The sequence below is a fragment of the Akebia trifoliata genome, chromosome 8 (genome assembly GCF_017979445.1).
Source record: "Akebia trifoliata isolate Shusen 1 chromosome 8, ASM1797944v1, whole genome shotgun sequence".
Classification (NCBI taxonomy): Eukaryota; Viridiplantae; Streptophyta; class Magnoliopsida; order Ranunculales; family Lardizabalaceae; genus Akebia; species Akebia trifoliata.
In genome coordinates, this window is record NC_141382.1 from 8,744,019 (window position 1) to 8,764,072 (window position 20,054).

Consider the following 20,054-nt stretch of genomic DNA (forward strand, 5'->3'; position numbering starts at 1 on the left):
CCCAAAAAACATGAAAAATTGGATTGGATTTAGATCCAAAACAATTTTGGATTGGATTCGGATGTACCCCAATCCACTTTGAAAAAATCCGATCCGAATATATTTTAATAATTATTTTATCATTCTTAATTTCATATAAATACATATAAATAAAACATTTTAGTCTTTTTGACTTCCCTCTATATTTGTAATTGGAAAGTAGATTTTTAAATTTTTTTTTTTTGAAAATAAGGCATGTGTTTGGATTGGATTGGGTACATGCTTAAAAAAGTTGGATCAATATTGGAGTGGTAGTGATCTAGTACCAAACCGATCCGATCTGTTGCCAGCCCCAATCTCACCAACCCACTTGGGGGTTAATAATTTAATTAGTGTATTTTTTTTTTTTAATTTTTTAATTTTTAAATTTTAATATTTAGCTTAATTTAAACACATGAATACTTGAATTTTCTTACATACATTTATGGATTTGTATTCAAAATTTTAAAAAATCAATCCGTCAAAAAATATAGGTCCAACTAAGTGGTATGCCAAATGCCACCTATGTTGTGTAAATGTCTTGTATTCTGTTGGGGGTATGTTGAGTTACCGGGGTAGCGTTCTCTTCCTAGAGGCTCGGGGCTGGAGCCCTCGGACCAAATTTCTTAGGGTTACTAAAAAGTTTTTTTCTTCTATTCTTGAAGAGAGAGATACGTTTAGCAACTCTCGGTTTTATATATAGAGATCTCTAGGGCTCTAAAACCAAGGGAAAGAAAATAGTAATCGTTCTTGATCTGTCCGTGGACATAAAAGGTTTCCTCTGCAAACTACCTCACCAAACTTGGTTTATAAGTAAAACATACCAAGTTGATTAGTGATTACAACTTGAATAACAACTCTGCCCAATTTCTTCAACTTGTGTAAATTTTTCTTCTTTTTTGTTAGGAGAGTGGGGAGTCAGTAAGCTTGCAAAGGCAATTTGGACTCATTTCCTTTCCCTTTTGTACTGTAACATGGTATTTCTCGAAAACAGATTCTCAAACAAATAAATAACTGAAAATTTGGGAATCTTTTGGACATTTTTATTGAGGAAGTCAGTCTAAATATCCAACATGTAAATCCATAATAATTTTTCAAGAAAAAAAAATTCACCTGTAAAAGTTAAGTGTCTTTCTGAGCTAACTCTTCGTAGAGATGTTTCGAGTTCACTTCAATTAAGGGGAGGTTGAATGATAAGACCCAAGGAAGTGAATTGCTGAACGAGTAGGTGTAATATCCAAAAATCTAACCAAATCAGTTCAAACTTCAAATAGGAAGAAACCTTATCTAATAGAATGTGATTCTGATCCATCTACAAGGCAAAAATGCCCCATCAAAAGTTCAAATTACACAATCTGACGCACCATGTAACAAAGAAACACACATTTGTCGTTTTTCGACATTGATATGAAGTGTCAGACACATCCGCACAAACCTGATACACCATGAAGAGATAATTTTATTTGTGTCACACACAATATAGAAAGAATGATGCATGAATAATAGGTGAGACAAGATATTTGACATAATTAAGATTTGTTTGAAGAAGTGTGTCAGCATGTGTGTCTGAGTCTGACATGTAAGTGCAACACATTCTACACTGCAAATTCAAAAAAGATGGAGTGTTCTTTTCACATAGGTGCCGTGTAATCAAATAAGTTCTCATAGCTTTCCTCTTCAACGGGACAGCTAAAACCCACGTAAAAAAGGCAACTTTGTGTCCATCTGACCGTCCAATAAGCAGAACATGGAACATCCAAGATAAATAAAAGTGACAGCCATTAGTTAAGCAGAATAACCCACGTAAAAAAGGCAACTTTGTGTCCATCTGACCGTCCAATAAGCAGAACATGGAACATCCAAGATAAATAAAAGTGACAGCCATTAGTTAAGCAGAATCTGATCCTTCCCAACTATTTTGTATTTGTCACACTTGAAACGAATCAAGAAATGCAGAGGTTTAATGCAGAATCTGATCCTTGCCCACCACTTTGAGTGGTGCCAATGCAACGGAATCTTATCATCCTCTTCTATCAGTGCAAATGAACGTGCTATATAAGGTGAAGCTTAGCCACTTTTTAAGGTGAGAAAGAAGTTTGGGTTCTTCGAAACAATACTCCAAATCAAAATTAAACAATGGCCGAATATAGGTACAAGAGTAGAGAGACCATTCCCCAAGGAAGAGATACCACCTACACTGGGGCCGGAAAATACTCGGATGGAAGGAGAAAAACTGACTTTCCCGAAGGATATCAGGATCATGTAGGCAGGCCCGTTGTCGTCGATGGTTATATTACCAAAACCGAAACCATTGTTGAACAAGTTTTCGTTCCTAACGAGGCTGGGTACAGGAATAACTCTCCTACTAAGGTTGGGTTAATAAAAGATTATGGGGTAGTCAACAATGAAAGGAGTAGGCCCATAAGCCCTTCTCGAGATCAAGCCCCCCAAGCTGAATATCCAAGAAAAGTTCAAACGGATGCAATTCGACCAAATAAGCCGATTCTTGTGAGCAGCTTTCAGTGGCATCCGGCACCCGGGTCCTATGCCCATGGTGGAACCAATTACTATGGTTGGAAAAGTGACCCGGGCACCAACGTGTGGAATAGACCAAGTGGTAACACAAAATCAACAAACGATATAGTCTACCCTTCATCTGTTACTGCGGCCCCAACACAAGGCCGGCCTACAGGACTAACTTCTATGGTGCCAAAAGTTATTGACAGCGCAGAGGCCGCGTGGAAGTATAGAGGCCAGGTTTTGGAAGAATAAACATAGAAACAAGTTACATGGATAGATGGCATGAGACTCTCCCGATTACTCCTTCCAGTTTCGATGTTTCAGTTTGCTTTCTTGTTCTTTTTTATTTTATTTTATATATATATATATATATATATAATAATAATTTTGGGAGGATAATCTGATAGTATTGTGTGTGTTTATGTTCTAATAGTAGCAAAAATGAGGTCCCCATCTAATAATATTGCGTGTATGTCAAGATTATATGTTCTAATAAAAGTAAAATAAGGTCTTGAATGTAGCATCTATATTTCGATTTGTGAAGCATGTGATCAGTGTGTCTAAATTCTTAAAACCCTACTGGAGGACCCATGTTGTCCTAGTGTGTGTTTGATTGGATTTGCCCCTTCTAGGGTTCGGGCATAATGTTCTTTAGTTCTCTTCCTCATTTCTCTGTGACCATGGAACCATAGTTTATAAAAAATAATTGCAATCTGTACAGAGTGTTGCCTTTAGCAAACTTGGCATCTTCAAATGGTGGCATTAGGAGGTCTGGTGGTTACGCCAACTTTCTAATTTTTGCAGAATTGCTCTGTCCCATAGTTATACATTATTTTGCAATCATTGTGGTGTCGTTTTTCAAATACTCTCAACTACGACAAAAGCCTCGTGAGAGAAACAATGTGATTCCTACAGTAGTCAGGTGGTGATGGTGGCTAACTTACTCGTGTTGAAGTAATTTGTTGGTGGAACATAGAAGTCCTCACTGGCTTAGACCCATTGCTCAGTTGGTTTGACATATTGCAAAACAACTTCGAAGTCGTGGGTTCAAGTACAACTTACCCATCAAAGACAAAAAACCGGGGAAAAAAAAATAGAACTCTTCATTACTCAATAGTTCTAGACTATGCTTGCTAGGGGCACCTCCATATATGTGAGGGATTTCATGAAGACAAAATTAGAACTGATTTCAAACTTGGGTCAAAGATCAAAAAGTTCATGGAAACTTAACTGAGTTTCGACTAATTAAACATCTAAACATTGACATACACACATATATCCGTACAATCTATATCAAAGTAAAGATGAGATCACTGCATACAGCTTTTAAAACTACAGATGAAGGGAAACACATAATTGGAAATTTATCAGATATGGTTCATAGAAGTAACGCTTTCAAAGCATATAATTTGCAGCTCTTACAACATCATAATCAGATTTTAGAAAACGAACGACATACCAAACAGAATCCCAAACACTTAGAAAATTGTCTGCTCTCCCAATTCTTGATCAGCCATTCCTTCCCCAAGAACCCTCTTGAAGAATTCTTTCAACGTATCCTTCCCATAACTAGGTGTTTTCTCTGCACAATATTCCCCCGTTTCAGGATCCAACACCAACATACTCTCCACTGAATAATACTTCCCAATCTTCCAAAGCTCTGCTATATCTTCCATTAAAGGAAAGATCTTAACAAGAAAATCAAGAACTCCAATCGCAAAATCCAAAATCCCTATCGGTACTTTCAAGAACTTGGGCTCCCTACCAAGAACTCCAAATAGAATCTCCCCCACCTCCAATGATGTTAATGCCTTCCCAGGACCACCAATCGGCAAAACCTGATTAATCTTATCTTCACTCAGCACACAATCTGCAATGAAAGACGCTAAATCTTGTTCACTAATAGGCTTAAACGTGCACAATTTCCCATCCCCAAGCATCACATAAGGCTTCCCGTCTTTAACACGTTCAACCTGTCTACCTAAACTCTTGAAGAATGCAGTCGGCCTAATGATACTATAGGTAAACCCATTATCCTCCTTGGCAACTTTCATCAATTCAGCCTCGAATTTCAACTTCGCACGCTGGAATTCAAGGCATGGCTTTTGTACACAAATTGCCGAGAGCAGAACAAAATGAGAAGCCCCATTAGTCCGACCGGCAACAAGACTATTTTTCGTTGCCTCATAATCGATCTTCCATGAGTCCTTAACACCACCCGAACGACTAGCAAGGCACGATACAACAACATCGATTCTAGACCCAAGACTCTCAAGAGAATTCTGAAGAGAACCCAATTGGGTAACATCAGAGAAGCATACATTAGCTCCATTTAATTGTTGTAAAGTTTCTTCTTTGTTATTTCTACCTTTAATTCCACTCTTCTCTCTTGCAACAGAAATAACATTAAAACCCCTACTCACCAACTCTTTAACCACAAATTTTCCAATGTACCCAGTTGAACCCACAACGAAAACATTAATGTCTTTTGGGTTATTGATTCTGAAAGATGTTGATGTTTCAACAGTTGGAGAAGTTGAAGACTTGATAGAACAAACCTTTTTCTTGCTAAATTCAGTGGGTTCTGATAAATTTAGAGGAAGAACTATAGAAGACTTGGATGAGCTAAAATTTACCTGAATATGGGTGATGGGTTGTTGAGAAGGATAGCAACCTTTGAAGCTCTGAAGCTTTGGTGAGTAAGGAGTGAATCCATTGGAGAAGAAAGAGAGAGACATCTCTTGTTGAAAAAAGTTTGAATGAGAGAGAGAGAGAGCGAGAGCTTGTATTTCAGGCTGGGGGATGTTGCAGGAAAAGAAGGAAATGTGGAGGGGTGGATTTGGAATTATGTTTTTAGTATTGTTTTGTGGTAGTTGTGAACTGTGAAGTGCTCTATCTAGCTGGATCTGAGTGACCATATTTTATTTTGGTGCCCTTTTTTTTCTGGATAAATGGGGGGATCCACTTAGTGAAAAGACAAAACTACCCTCTTGATTTAATGACTGACAATGTTTAACGTCATTAAGCACCTATATTATTATACATGGAAAATGGTGTGGGGGGTGATAATTTTCTCTGAATAATGCAATTTTACTGTTTAAGATGGTGCATTCTTAATGGAATCCATTAAGCACCTATATTATTATACATGGAAAATGGTGTGTGTGTGTGGGGGGAGATAATTTTCTCTGAATAATGCAAGTTTACTGTTTAAGATGGTGCATTCTTAATGGAATCCATTGTCCCCTCCCCCCCCCCCCCCAAAAAAAATGACTGTGCATCTTGGAAGTAGACTCCTGGAAAATCATCTCCTGACAAAATGATTTTCCACCTAATATTGTTTTCTCTCGAAAACTAAAAGCTATGTCAACTCTCCTTGTGCAATCATCACCATTTTTTCCAAAGAATTTATATTCCCCTGAAAATGAATTCCTTGCAATCATACAACCATACAAGCTCTTAAGGTTAGCAAAGTCCTAATATTCAAACAAGGTTTGACCCAAAGACCAGTCTCCAAATTACCCAATTAAAAATTTGGGGATGATGAGATGATGAGTGACAAGATTGGAAAAGATAAAATTAGAAATGGAAGCATTCAAGAAAACATAGGAGTAGCTCCAAATAGACGATAAACTAAGAGGAAATTGGTTGAAATGGTTCGGCACGTTCAACAAATATCCAAGTTGAAAGGTCCTAACAAAGCAAGAAGAAGACACAAAAAAGACGGATGGAGATAGTGAAAAAAAAAAGATATAAACCCTTCACTGACAAGATTTGGCTTTAGACCTAGAATATCATGATTCATTTAACTCTCCTATTAAGGTTGGGATAATAAAAGATCATGGGGTTGTAAATAGTGAATGGAGTAGGCCTGTAAGCCCTTCTTGAGATCAACCTCCCCCCCCCCCCCCACCCCCCCCAAAAAAAATGACTGTGCATCTTGGAAGTAGACTCCTGGAAAATCATCTCCTGACAAAATGATTTTCCACCTAATATTGTTTTCTCTCGAAAACTAAAAGCTATGTCAACTCTCCTTGTGCAATCATCACCATTTTTTCCAAAGAATTTATATTCCCCTGAAAATGAATTCCTTGCAATCATACAACCATACAAGCTCTTAAGGTTAGCAAAGTCCTAATATTCAAACAAGGTTTGACCCAAAGACCAGTCTCCAAATTACCCAATTAAAAATTTGGGGATGATGAGATGATGAGTGACAAGATTGGAAAAGATAAAATTAGAAATGGAAGCATTCAAGAAAACATAGGAGTAGCTCCAAATAGACGATAAACTAAGAGGAAATTGGTTGAAATGGTTCGGCACGTTCAACAAATATCCAAGTTGAAAGGTCCTAACAAAGCAAGAAGAAGACACAAAAAAGACGGATGGAGATAGTGAAAAAAAAAAGATATAAACCCTTCACTGACAAGATTTGGCTTTAGACCTAGAATATCATGATTCATTTAACTCTCCTATTAAGGTTGGGATAATAAAAGATCATGGGGTTGTAAATAGTGAATGGAGTAGGCCTGTAAGCCCTTCTTGAGATCAACCTCCCCCCCCCCCCCCCCCCCCGAAAAAAAAAAAAAAAAAACCCGCCCCCAAGTAGAATATCCAAGAAAAGTTCAATCAGAAGCAAGTCAACCAAGTAAGCCAAGTCTTGCGAGCAGCTTTCAATGGCATCGGTCACCATTCAGAAGAAATTACATGGTACCAGAATGTAGGCAGGAGCCTACAATGATTGCAGAGGGCGGGTGGAACTAAGCCCATCAACATGCTCCCAACAACATCGCACTTACAAAACCCCCATTGATTACATTAAGGAAGCAACAAAGACTCCATCTGTCACCATGGCCCCAACACAAGGCTGGTTTACAGGACCAACTTCAATGGTGCCAAAAGTGGATTTCCCATCAGTTATTGATAGCACAGAGGCCGCGTGGAGGTATAGAGGCCAGATTGTGAAAAAAAAAAAAAAAAAAACACAATTTATAAGATTGGATTACCCCTATAATAATTGTGCGTGTATGTTCTAGTAGAGGTAAAATAAGGTCTTTGCTCAGCAAAAAAAAAAAAAAAAAACAAAGTAAATTAAGATAAAATAAGGTCTTGATTGTAAGATCTATCTTTCTACTCATGACATATGTGATCAGTGTGTTTAAATTCTTAAAACCCTATGAAAGGATGTCCCAGTGTGTGTTTGATTGGATTTGCCCCATTTAGTGTTTGGGCAGAATGTTATTTAGTTCTCTACCTCATTTCTTTGTAACAATGGAGCAATAGTTCATCGGATATAATTTCAATCTACACCAAGTGTGGCCTTTAGCACACTCGACATTGTCAAATGGCAGCATTAGGAGGTTTGGTGGCTAAGCCAACTTTCTAATTTTGCAGAACTGCTCTGTCCCAAAGTTACACATTTTGCAATCATTATGGTGTCATTACTCATATACTCTCAATTATGACAAATCCTCATGAGAGAAACTATGTGATTCCTACCGTAGGCAGGTGGTTATGGTCGCTAACTTCCAGACCATACTTGCTAGGGGCACCACTATCCTCGATATGCCAAACGTTTTAAGGTTTTCATGAAGAAAAAATTTACATAAAAGAATTCCTCTGAAACTAAGGCAATTTAACTGAGTTTCAACTGATCAAACATCTGAACATTGACATACACATACATCTGTACAATCTATCTCAAAGTAAAGATAAGATCACTGCCTACTAAAAGCTATGGATAAAGGGAAAATATATAAATGGAAATTTATCACATATAATTCATAGAAATAATTTATGATTTTAGAGACTAAACATTTTCAAACCATATAGTTTGCAGCTCTTACATCATCATAATCAGATTTTAGGAAAAGAACGACATACCACATATCAAAATGTGTAACAAAACTGTTTGTACCATTGACGAACCTTAAAAAAAAAATGCAGGTATCACCCATTGCCCCCAAATTTACAAACCCTCACAAAACCACAAACACTTAGAAAATTGTTTGCTCTCCCAATTCTTGACCAGCCATCCCTTCCCTAAGAACCCTCTCAAAGAATTCTTCCAATGTATCCTTCCCATAACTTGGTGTTTTCTCTGCATTGTATTCCCCCGTCTCAGGATCCAACACTAACATACTCTCCGCCGCATAATACCTCCCAATTTTCCCAAACTCCGCCGCATCTTCCATTGAAGGGAAGATCTTAACAAGAAAATCAAGAACCCCAATCGCAAAATCCATTATCCCTATCGGTACTTTTAAGAACTTGGGTTCCCTACCAACAAGTCTAAACAGAATCTCCCCTTGTTCCAATGGTGTTAATGCCTTTCCAGGACCACCAATCGGCAAAACCTGATTAATCTTATCTTCACTAAGCACACAATCAGCAATAAAAGATGCCAAATCTTGTTCACTAATAGGCTTACATGCGCACAATTTCCCATCCCCAAACATCACATAAGGCTTCCCATCTTTAACAAGTTCAACTTGCCCACCTAAACTCTTGAAGAATGCAGTCGGCCTAACGATACTATAAGTAAACCCATTGTCCTCCTCGGCTACTTTCATCAAGTCAGCCTCAAATTTCAATTTTGCACGTTGGAATTCAAGGAGAGGCTTTTGTACACAAATTGCCGAGAGCAGAACAAAATGAGAAGCCCCATGAGTCCGACCGGCAACAAGACTATTTTTTGTTGCCTCGTAATCGATCTTCCATGAGTCCTTAACACCACCCGAACGACTAGCAAGGCACGATACAACGACATCGATTCGAGACCCAAGACTCTCAAGAGAATTCTGAAGGGAACCCAATCGGGTAACATCAGAGAAGCATACATTAGCTCCATTTAATTGTTGTAAAGTTTCTTCTTTGTTATTTCTACCTTTAATTCCACTCTTCTCTCTTGCAACAGAGATAACATTAAAACCCCTACTCACCAACTCTTTAACCACAAATTTTCCAATGTACCCAGTTGAACCCACAACCAAAACATTAATGTCTTTTGGGTTTTTGGTTCTGAAAGATGTTGATGTTTCAACAGTTGGAGAAGTTGAAGACTTTATAGAACAAACCCTTTTATTGCTAAATTTAGTAGGTTCTGATAAATTTAGTGGAAGAACAATAGAAGACTTAGATGAGCTAAGATTTACCTGAATATGAGTGATGGGTAGTTGAGAAGGATAAAAACCTTTGAAACTCTGAAGCTTTGGTGAGTGAAGAGTGAACCCATTGGAGAAGAAAGAGAGAGACATCTCTTGTTAAACAAAGTTTGAATGAGAGAAAGAGAGAGGTTTTTTGTAACTTGTGTTTCAGGCTGGGGGATGTTGAAGGAAAAGAAGAAAATGTGGAGGGGTGGATTTGGAATTATATTTCTTTTAGTATTGTTTTGTGGCCGTTGTGAAGTAATTTATCAACATAGAATCTCAACGATAGGTGGATCTGAGTGACTTGAGTTTGGCGCTCTTTGCTGTGGATAAATGGTGGGACCCACTTACCAAAAAGACAAAACTACCCTCCTTGAGCTTTAACGACGGATGATAAACAATCTAAATAATCCCTAGGAACTAGGAAGTATTTTATTAATCTAGAGAACTGCTATTGGCACCCCAACTTTTGCTTATTACATTTCAATTTCTTAAAATTTTTTATCGCACCCCAATTAAAAATTAAAACACTCTTTAAACATTACAAATGTTTGGTTCAAATTATAGGCTTTTGTTAATGTTAAACACACTTTCGAAATTGAATTTTCTATAGAATATGCCCTCAAAATATTTTTTTTACCAAAATACCCTCAAATGTTTATTTTCAAGGTGTATTTAATGCAGCTTAACGAATGCCCTTTGAGCATATATTAATAAAACCCCAAATTATAATCCAAATATTACAAAACATAATAACACTCATTAAACAATTTCAGTAGTTGTTTGCAATTTTGATAAGCCCCGTTTAAACCCAAAATATAGAAACCTACAAATATTTTAAAAAAAAGGAAAATAAGAGAGAGAGAGAGAGAGAGCTTTTCAATTGGAACTCTAACTTTGACTTAATTATCAATCATTCACTTATTTTCTTTAGGGATTTTTCCCAAAACGTGCACAACTTATGTCAAAATAACGATTTCGGTGCATTGTTCATTTTAATTCCCAAAATATGTTTTTCCAGTGAATTCGTCTCTTTTATAATCAATGAATTCGTAGATAAATTACCCATGAGATCGCTGATATGGCAAAATCTTTGGTATTAAATCAGTGAATTTGTAGATTACAAGTGATGAATTCATTGGAAAAACATGTTTTGGGAATTAAAATGTGCAATATACAGGACTCGGAATTTCGTCATATTCAACACACGAAATGGAGATTCATCACCCTTATCTTTATTTTTCATTTGGTGTAATAAGTAAAAGTTGGAGTGCCAATAAGAGCTCTATTTATTTTCCTCCCCATCTCGGCATGTGCGAAAGTCAATATTTTTGGGCCCAATTAAATCAGCCCATTTTAAGGTCCGACCCAATCCATTAGCACCTTTAGATATGAATAGGTATTTATGGATTGGATCCGGGTTACACAACACAAGATCCCAATCTCACCCATTTTCCATATACCACAATTCATATCAGACCCATTGACATCTAAGTTGAATATTTATTGTAAGGATATCAATCGAAGACCAATATAGAAAAATAAATAAAGATACCGAGATTTACGTGGTTCCATCAAGATTGAGGTACGTCCATGGATCCAAACCGATTTCACTTTGAAAATGAAATTATTTGTTATAATGATTAATAGTAAATCCCTGCCGTAAGTTCTTAATACTCTTTTTTTGACTCTAAATATGCTAATTACGAACTCATGTCGGGTCAAATCGAGAATCATTTTGGTCGACTTATTATCTGCCCCACTTTGATTTGGACTGGCGTGGACTAGGTTTGGTTAGTACTACTACGCCCATTTTGCTGTCGGATCAGGCTGACTAGGCCTGATTTCTATTCGGGTCAGGCTTCGGACTAAGCCCCATTGGGTGACCATACACAGCCAGATACATATATTATAATTTTATTTATAAGATATCTTCTTGGAACTATATATGTTTATATGAAATTTTTTGGGTTGATCCAATCTGGCATACTCGTAAATAGATTGAATACTCTCGGTCTGAGTCAGGTTTGGGCATGGGCGACTTTTATTTGACCCAACCCTTTAGACAGATTGGACTTGGGTTACAATTTTGATGCCCAATTAACACCGGGCCATTTATGCTCAGCCCGACTCACCCCTTGAAAATCCCACTGATAGGAGTGGCAATCTTAACACGATCCGTGAACACAACTAGAAATTGACACAAAATAGTGGGTTTGGGTCAAGTTTGATTGTGTTTGGGTCATAATAGTGTTGACTTGTCCAATAAGATTATTAAATGGGTTGTGTCTAGGTTAGGGAAGTCAACCCGCTTAACCTGTTTAGTTATTGTGTCATTTTAAAACATGAAACATTGGAGGTATTTCAAGTATTAACAATAATTTAAGGGTTTAATCATGATTTTTTAAAAAAAAATTATATAAAATACATAGGTTGTTTTAAGATATTTGTTTTCTTATGATGATTAAGGGTTAATCTTCTAGTTTTGGAAAGAAAAACACCTTCCTAACCATTTATATATATAAAAAAAAAGTTTATTGATTGCATTACCTTTAAACATCTAAAAACATGATCCGATGCAACATGATGTAACAGACAAAATTCTAAGAATTTTGAGAATTTTCTTTTCGAAAAATAGTCATTTTTCACCGTTTAGTTTTAAGTTTAAATTCAAAAGTTTGAAAGCACTACATTTTCAACACCTTAGATCAAATTCAATTTTTTTTTTTTTTTTTTAATATGTATATAGAGGAATGCTAACGTCCAAGACTAAATGTCCTTAGCATTTATTATATAAAAAGACAAATATACCATATTTTTTTTATTAAAAGATAAAATGAGTAGGGGTATTATTGAAAAAAAATGTGGTGGAGAATGCTAATGTCCCCTATATATATATGAAGGTTGTGATTGGAGGAGTGATGGTGACGATGAAATTAACAATGTTAATGGTGATGGTAATAATGATGGTGGTGATAATGAGAACATTGAGGTTATTGTTCCATTGATTTTTAAAAGAAGACCAAAGTCAAGAAACAAATCATCAATTTAGAAAATTAAAGTGCAATCTCAAATAAATGTAGAGGTACATGTCATTATTTTTTTAAAGATAAAAAAAACATTTTTCATGTAAAAAAGGTGGATTCCTCCAAACTTTTGAAGCATGGCTGTCTCAAAGTTGACTTGAGTTTTATAAAAATTCATAAAAAACACGTTTTATTTTTTTCAAACTTAAAAGCCGTGAATTATTCAGAATAATGCAATAATTTGAAGAATAATACTATCATTGAAAAAATTGAAAAATTCGTGAATTTTTCAAGAATTAAACGGGAGATTGCTAACAAGGAAGAAGAGAGTTTTTATTATTAATTTTTTTTTATCATAGGCATGAAGATGTGTAATTTTTGAACTAGGCTGTGGATTGTCAAGTTTGGGTTGGGTAAATTTTCAAAATACTCTTACATCAACACAACCCAACCCAACCCGACCCAGGGCGGAGCTAGTAAGACATGGTGGCTCATTTTCCCCCACTACCCCCCCCCCCCCCTTCAATTTTTTATTGATGACATTGCCTCTTGATTGGGCCTTCTCATATACTAATTGGAAATGACCTAAATATCTTTTTCTTTAATTTCTAATTAAAAAAAAACCTCTAAATTTCCCCTTAAAACCATTAATCTTCAAGTTCTTCAACTATACAAACTATACAACCATCCATAGTTTGCGCCCACTACAAGAATATCTTGGCTCCGCCCCTGACCCGACCAATTGCCACCCCCACCCAATAACAACATTGCTACATTTGGCCTTCAAGGATTCCATCCACCACATCTTACATTTAATTTGTCCTCTACATTTTTAGTTGCAAGCATCTTCCACTTTATATGTCACTCTCACAATCTCACTTACTTGCACTCACACTTGTTTCCAGCCTTGCCTTGCTCATTGGAAATCCTACCTACAGTTCTATATTTGGCCTTCAAAAGCTCCATCTACCTTTAACATTAAACTTTGTCATCTAACCTTAGTTGCAAGAATCTTCTATCTTATATGCCATTCTCACTTAGTTGCCTACACTTGTATTTCCTAAAATAACTAAATCAAAATTCGATCGTTTTTTTTTTTTAAATTACCTCTATCAATCTTTCCCTCTTCTTCGTATCTTCTCATTCCTTGTTGCATCTCTGCTCTCATCTCGAAGGCTCACACGACATCTAATCATGCACGCGTGTACCTCTAGCGTGTGGCACGTGGATGGAGAAACCGAGAAAGTATAAGACAGCTTAGTTTAATATAAAGTGTAGTGCACGGAAGGTCTCGTAAGTTGTAACCAAATAAAGCAAAATGAAAGAGAATGAACAGCTGTTGCAAACCCATTTTCTAAGTATCAAAGACAAAAGACAGTAAGATATAAAGGTAGAGATCTCCGCTAAAACTAACTAAAGGAACCAAAACCAGACAAAAAAAGGAATCAATTTATACAAAGAAAAACACTATAAATGGAAAAATAAAAGTTTCTAGTGATCTCTGGCTGTATTTATTTAAATTGAAAATCGACAATGATCCTATGGGCGACACCACGTGGAATATTCAGTAGTGTTATCCAGTCGTTTACGCTTTTTGACATATTTATTTCTTGATTTATTCCATATATTGTGTGCTCTAGATACTAGAATGAATATCCGACTAGACAGAATCATCCCTATCAAGATCATAGACATAGACCCAATATTCTCTCTACTATCAATAGGATCAATTATGTCTAATAGAAGTTTGTGGGTCGTTTGGAAACTTTTGTTGAGGCAATTTGACTTGATTAGATTTCAGGGTGATTCGGTTCCAAAACTCGATAGAATTACTTGGCTGCATATAATGTTTTGTGGAAAAAAAAAACATTTTTATAATATTTAAAATTCTCTTTATTAATATTTTTTATTGACTCTAAATCAACTTATTTTAGGAGAGCTTATATTGCCACATTAGCTTTATTTATTGTAACATATTAAACACCAAACTAAATTTGGTGTCTAGGGTTAATAATCACACCCCTTTTCATTTCTTCAATTTTTCATCTTTACTTAGGAGTATAAAAAAAAAAAACCCCTTCAACACTTTAAATAGATTACATATGCAAGAAAGTGATCGAGAAAAAAAAAAACAAGATTAGCTACTTTATAATTATCAGCATAACCATAGCAAAAAGTTCCAATTTGGTAATTATTTAGTGGATATGATCAATTCGGTTAATTCGAATAAATTCATAAAAGTTTCATAAAAAATGACAAATTTTTTGAAAAATATACAAGTGATGCTTTTGGGTTTCTTATCAGAATCCATTATCGTCAATCTCACTAAAAATCCTATCTTTTTCTTTATATTTGAATGTTGAAGAAAATAAAATTTTGAGGATAAATAGCAAAACTATTACTATATTTTATGATTAATCGATAAGTGTCAATTAATCATCGATTTATTTGACCAGTCCCTCATTTGGAGAATTTTACCATTTTTTTGGGAAAAAAATTGTGACTTTCACTTTTAATTTTGTTTTATGTGGCTATATATATTTTTTGGTGTGTCACATATAATTTTATTAATTGATGTGTCTTTACTATTATTACGAGAGAATAAGCGGTTCAACTCCAAAATTGCAACTTAATATGATCAGAGTCATTTTAGTAAAAATAAAGAAAATTGCAATCCCACGACCCTTCGGAAGCTACAGAACTTGGAGCTCAATTACATCCACCCTTATTTAATAAAATAGGATTTCGAATACGAAGCTTTAGCGCCGAAAGGCCCAACGTTTTTCAGTTGCTTTTAGGTGGATTGCCAATTTTGATGGGATAATTTTAAAATTACATAAATATCTTTTTTTATTATATAATCTTTAAAATCCACCTTTTATCTAATATTTTAAATTACAAATAAGCTCCTTAGATATATGTGCATTTGCACATACCACCTTCTAGTTATATATAATGTCGATTAATGTAGGAATAAAGTAAATAAAAAGTAAAGACCGTTTGAACGTAACGGCTCACCTCTCTCTCACGTGCAAACTCAAACCCTATTTTTGCTAACGTACACACGTCCATCTTTTGTCTTTTATATCACCAATCATTTTCTTCACGTCACCAAACGGCTCAGCGGCTCAATACTTCTCTCTCTCGTAAGTCACAGCTCATAGAGGCCATTGAGGCCCAGCTTGGCCTGGCCCAACCAATTCAAATACATTATGAACTTTAAAAACTAAGCCCAAGCCCATCAATCAAAATGAACTAATTTACTTTATACTTAATATATAATATGGTTTAGTATGAACAGATAATAAAAAAAATGAATGGGTTCAACAAGTGTTTGATTTTAATAGTTATTTTTTCCTTTTTAAGTGAGTAAGGTTTCGAGAACACGTGACGGAAACCGATTGTTTTTCTTCGAACCATGAGTAGTGTCTCTTTTATAATCATGAGTAGTGTTTTTCTTTTGAACCATGTAAGTGTTTCTTTTACAACAAATTAACATTAAATGAAAGAAGTGAGTTGGTAATAGATGTAACCATCTCCTAACATTAATTATGATCAAGGGATAAGGTTATATTAGGTTGACAATCGATATAAAAATTAATATGCCAACACCTAAATGAGCCTTGACGGAGGAACTAGGTTACGTCAAGTTGGTTGTCCATGTAAAAAATTTGCCAAATTTTGTGATAAGACTTTTGTTGTTATTATTGTTGTTGATGATAATGAATGTAATAGCGTATGCTCTGATAAAATGAAGAAAATTACTATTGGCACCCCCAACTTTTACTTATTACACCCCAATTTCGTAAATTATTTATCACACTCCAAGTAAAGGTTAAAACACTCTGTTCAAGCATTACAATGGCTTGGCTCAAATTATTATCTCAACATTATAACACTCTTTCAAATAATTTCAGTAATTTTTTTTTACAATTATGATTAGGCTCATATAAAATCTTAAACCCAAAAAATAAAAATATAGCAAGAGAGAGAGGGAGAGAGCTAGTATTGGCATGCCAACTTTTACTTATTCTCGATGGTTTACTTATTTTCTTTAATTTTAATTGGGGTGTAATTAGTAAAATTTGGGGTGCCTATAGCTGCTCTAAATAGGAAATAGGGTAAATCTTGCATGGCTACATACATATTGAAATAAAGAAGACAAAAAAGCCCAACATGATATGGGCATTTGGAGATTCGAATGAGATTGCCAGTGAACATCTTCCATGCACAACCCTTTTGGCCTACAGCTAGAAGCTACAAGTTTAAAGCAAGCCAACCCTAGAGAGAGAGAGAGAAAGAGAGAGAACAACAACACATCATCTCAGTTTTTATGGGCTTATATATATCAGATCATGGTGGAGAGTTTACATAAGCTCTTTGTTGTAAGTGCTAGAGAGCTTCATCACCCCAACAATGGCAATCATAGCTGATCATCACCCATTATGTTTTGCTTTTGGCCTCATGGGTAATAAATATCACATTAATATCAACTCTCCCTCTCTCTCTCAAATGATTTCCACATCATCTTTCTCTTACTATTTTTTCTTTTATTTTTTTTCATTATCTGTAGGTAATATTCTGTCATTCATGGTGTACCTTGCTCCACTGTAAGTCTGTAAGCTATATTTCGTTAAATAAAAATAATTTTAAAACAAAGAAGTCATAATTTTAAAGATTTCTTGATTATTTTTTAATTTTTTTTTCAGGCCAACCTTTTACAGAGTTTATCAGAAGAAATCAACTGAAGGATTTCAATCTATACCTTATGTGGTAGCACTATTTAGTGCTATGTTATGGTTGTATTATGGTTTACTCAAGGCTGATGGGTCTATGCTCATCACCATTAACACCATAGGATGCACCATAGAAACCACATACATCATCATGTATTTGATCTATGCACCTAAAGGAGCCAAGGTGGGTTTCTCTCTCTAGATATTATAAAGATTTTTTTATTTTTATTTTAACTTCCTCCCTCCCTCACTAATATGATATCTTACTGATGCCTCCCTAGATTCTAAAACAAGTCTCCCTCACTAATATGTGTGTTGTAGGTAAAAGTTGGTGTGTAAATAACAGCTCTCTAGTTTTTATATGTAATTTTTTTTTCTTATAATATAATATAGAGACTTGTTTTAAATAATAATAGCTTTTTCTTATTATAAGGTGGATTAGGAGATGCTCATTCACAAAATCTTATTTTTATATCAAAAAATACAAAATCTGTCAATACTTGATAAGTTCTTTAGGAAGGGTAGGCTAAGTGTTTGAAACCCCACGAAGCAATGAATTCCTTGGGACCACCATCTAGGGTCATGTTAACCCTCGACTCTATCAATTGCATGTAGGACTTTCCAAGGGGGCAGTGCGTGTGACCATGGGATTAGTCTCACCCGAATGGTGGGAATACCTACAATTACGATAAGGAAAAAAAAGAAAAAGTTGACTGCCAATATTTATCAGACGTGACATCTTGGTTCTTGGATGAATTAATGTGATGGACAATTCACATGGACTATCTCACTCGATCACTGTCGAGACTGGGATGACTCACCTGAGTCATCTCGTTCTCGGATGGTATTTTACACCATGCTTAGAACATAATTACTATTTTATCCTTTTCTTGGGTTTTTTTTTTTCACCTAGTAATATGAGGTGTTTGATGTTTTGCAGATCTTCACTGTGAAATTGTTACTTCTGTTGAATGTGGGGGCGTTTGGACTGATTCTAATATTCACTCTCCAATTCGCAGAAGGGCTTAAGCGAGTTACAATCCTTGGGTGGGTCAACTCAGTGTTGGCCGTCAGCGTATTTGCCGCTCCTCTCAGCATCATGGTAATTTTTACAACAAACATAAGACAATGACAGTGATGACGATGATTGCGACCACAAGAAAGTCTTGTCTCAAAGATTTGGGAAGTTTGGTCATGACTAATGACAGTGATCACGATTACAATAACAACAAAGTCTTGTCCCAAAGACTTGGGAAGTTTGGTCATGATTTATGTTAGGGAGTGGCGGATTTTAAAATTTAATTGTCAATTTGGCACAATCCTCGTCCTTTATTCGAACTTGGGGATACTATACATGCATATAATAATTTTATCTACCTATAATCAATTTTTAATAAATTTATATTTATTAAAAAAATTTAATAGATAACGTTTCTATAATTTTATATTTGTTTTTAAAAGCTATTGTTTTATTATAATTTGGACTAATAGATATTCAATTACGAAATCTCATTTGTATATAGTTTACAAATATTTAAGCTAAGGCAAATTACAATTCATTTGGATGTTTTTGAGACGCACTTTGCACTTTAGCGTGGGTTCCATACATTGGAATCTATAATTAAACTCTAAGAAACCCGAACATGATATGTCTAAAAGACATTTCTGTCCAATACCCTTAGCGTAGCACGTAATTTATATCATAAGGGGGGTCAAATTACATTTTAAAGATATCACATTATGATCAAACCGTAAAATCCAAAATAGATTTGACACTAATTATTAATGATTTGTGTTGCAGAGGCTTGTAATAAGAACTAAGAGTGTTGAATTCATGCCATTGTCACTCTCTTTCTTCCTCACTCTTTGTGCTGTCATGTGGTTCTTCTATGGTCTCTTGATGAAGGATTACTTCATAGCGGTAACTCTCAAACACGATATAAGTAACTCTATCGATCATCTTCTCTTGTCATATTGTTTTCATTACTTGACTGAATAATCTATCCATTTTTTATTATTTATTTTTTTTGTCAAATTTTTTATAATTAGTTGCCAAACATCTTGGGATTCTTGTTCGGAATCGTTCAAATGGTACTATACATCATCTACAAGGGCGCCAAGGACGCAAAGACCAATGTCGTGCCAAAATTACAACTACCCGAACTAGTACTTGATGTCGATTTGAAAACAATAGATGATCCAAAAGTGCAACCAAGTGAAAATCAACCAATAGAAACTGTGACGAACCAATCCAATGAACCCGTGGAGCCAAGTGAGTGCAATGTGTGATGCATATATGTACATGGGGAAGAGCTAACTTACATGAACAAAACAAGAGTATTCAAGCTCTATAGATGGTGTTTTATTGAGGTTTATAGCTTTTTATTCTTCTAGTTGATTTCCTTAGTGTCTTTCTGTAATAAGAGTTAGAGTGGAGAAAATGTTACATTGGTGCACTTATGTACTATTATCCAACATAGGGGGGTGTGGGGGGTTTTAACTTATTTTCAATAAAAGAAATGAAATGTTCAACTATGAAATTTATTTACTTTGCATATTTTTAGAAAGAAAGACAGTTTTCACGAACCCAAATTTTGTGATCAAAT

General features: G+C 35.3%; 2 protein-coding genes and 1 pseudogene across 3 annotated transcripts; 1 reads left to right on the plus strand and 2 right to left on the minus strand.

Annotated features, from left to right (window-relative positions):
* Nucleotides 1–1,283: 1,283 nt before the first annotated feature.
* On the minus strand, nucleotides 1,284–9,925 carry LOC147395927 (divinyl chlorophyllide a 8-vinyl-reductase, chloroplastic-like). Its single transcript, XM_086450501.1, has 2 exons — nucleotides 8,467–9,925; nucleotides 1,284–1,453 (listed from the first exon to the last, which is right to left on the minus strand). Exon 1 carries the CDS (start codon nucleotides 9,792–9,794, stop codon nucleotides 8,535–8,537), a length of 1,260 nt encoding a protein of 419 aa, XP_086306627.1. The 5' UTR covers nucleotides 9,795–9,925; the 3' UTR covers nucleotides 1,284–1,453; nucleotides 8,467–8,534.
* LOC147395928 (divinyl chlorophyllide a 8-vinyl-reductase, chloroplastic pseudogene) lies at nucleotides 2,899–5,753 on the minus strand (annotated as a pseudogene).
* Nucleotides 9,926–17,016: 7,091 nt separating the features above from the next.
* Nucleotides 17,017–19,988, plus strand: LOC147395929 (bidirectional sugar transporter SWEET14-like). Of its 2 annotated transcripts, XM_086449941.1 has the most exons (6): nucleotides 17,027–17,180; nucleotides 17,286–17,322; nucleotides 17,422–17,632; nucleotides 18,389–18,550; nucleotides 19,250–19,369; nucleotides 19,498–19,988. In XM_086449941.1, the coding sequence occupies exons 1-6, from the start codon at nucleotides 17,129–17,131 to the stop codon at nucleotides 19,735–19,737; spliced, it is 822 nt and encodes a 273-aa protein (XP_086306067.1). In that variant the 5' UTR covers nucleotides 17,027–17,128; the 3' UTR covers nucleotides 19,738–19,988. The 2 variants fall into 2 exon arrangements, with proteins under 2 accessions (XP_086306066.1, XP_086306067.1); XM_086449940.1 differs by having other exon boundaries at nucleotides 17,017–17,322.
* The last annotated feature ends 66 nt before the right edge of the window (nucleotides 19,989–20,054 follow it).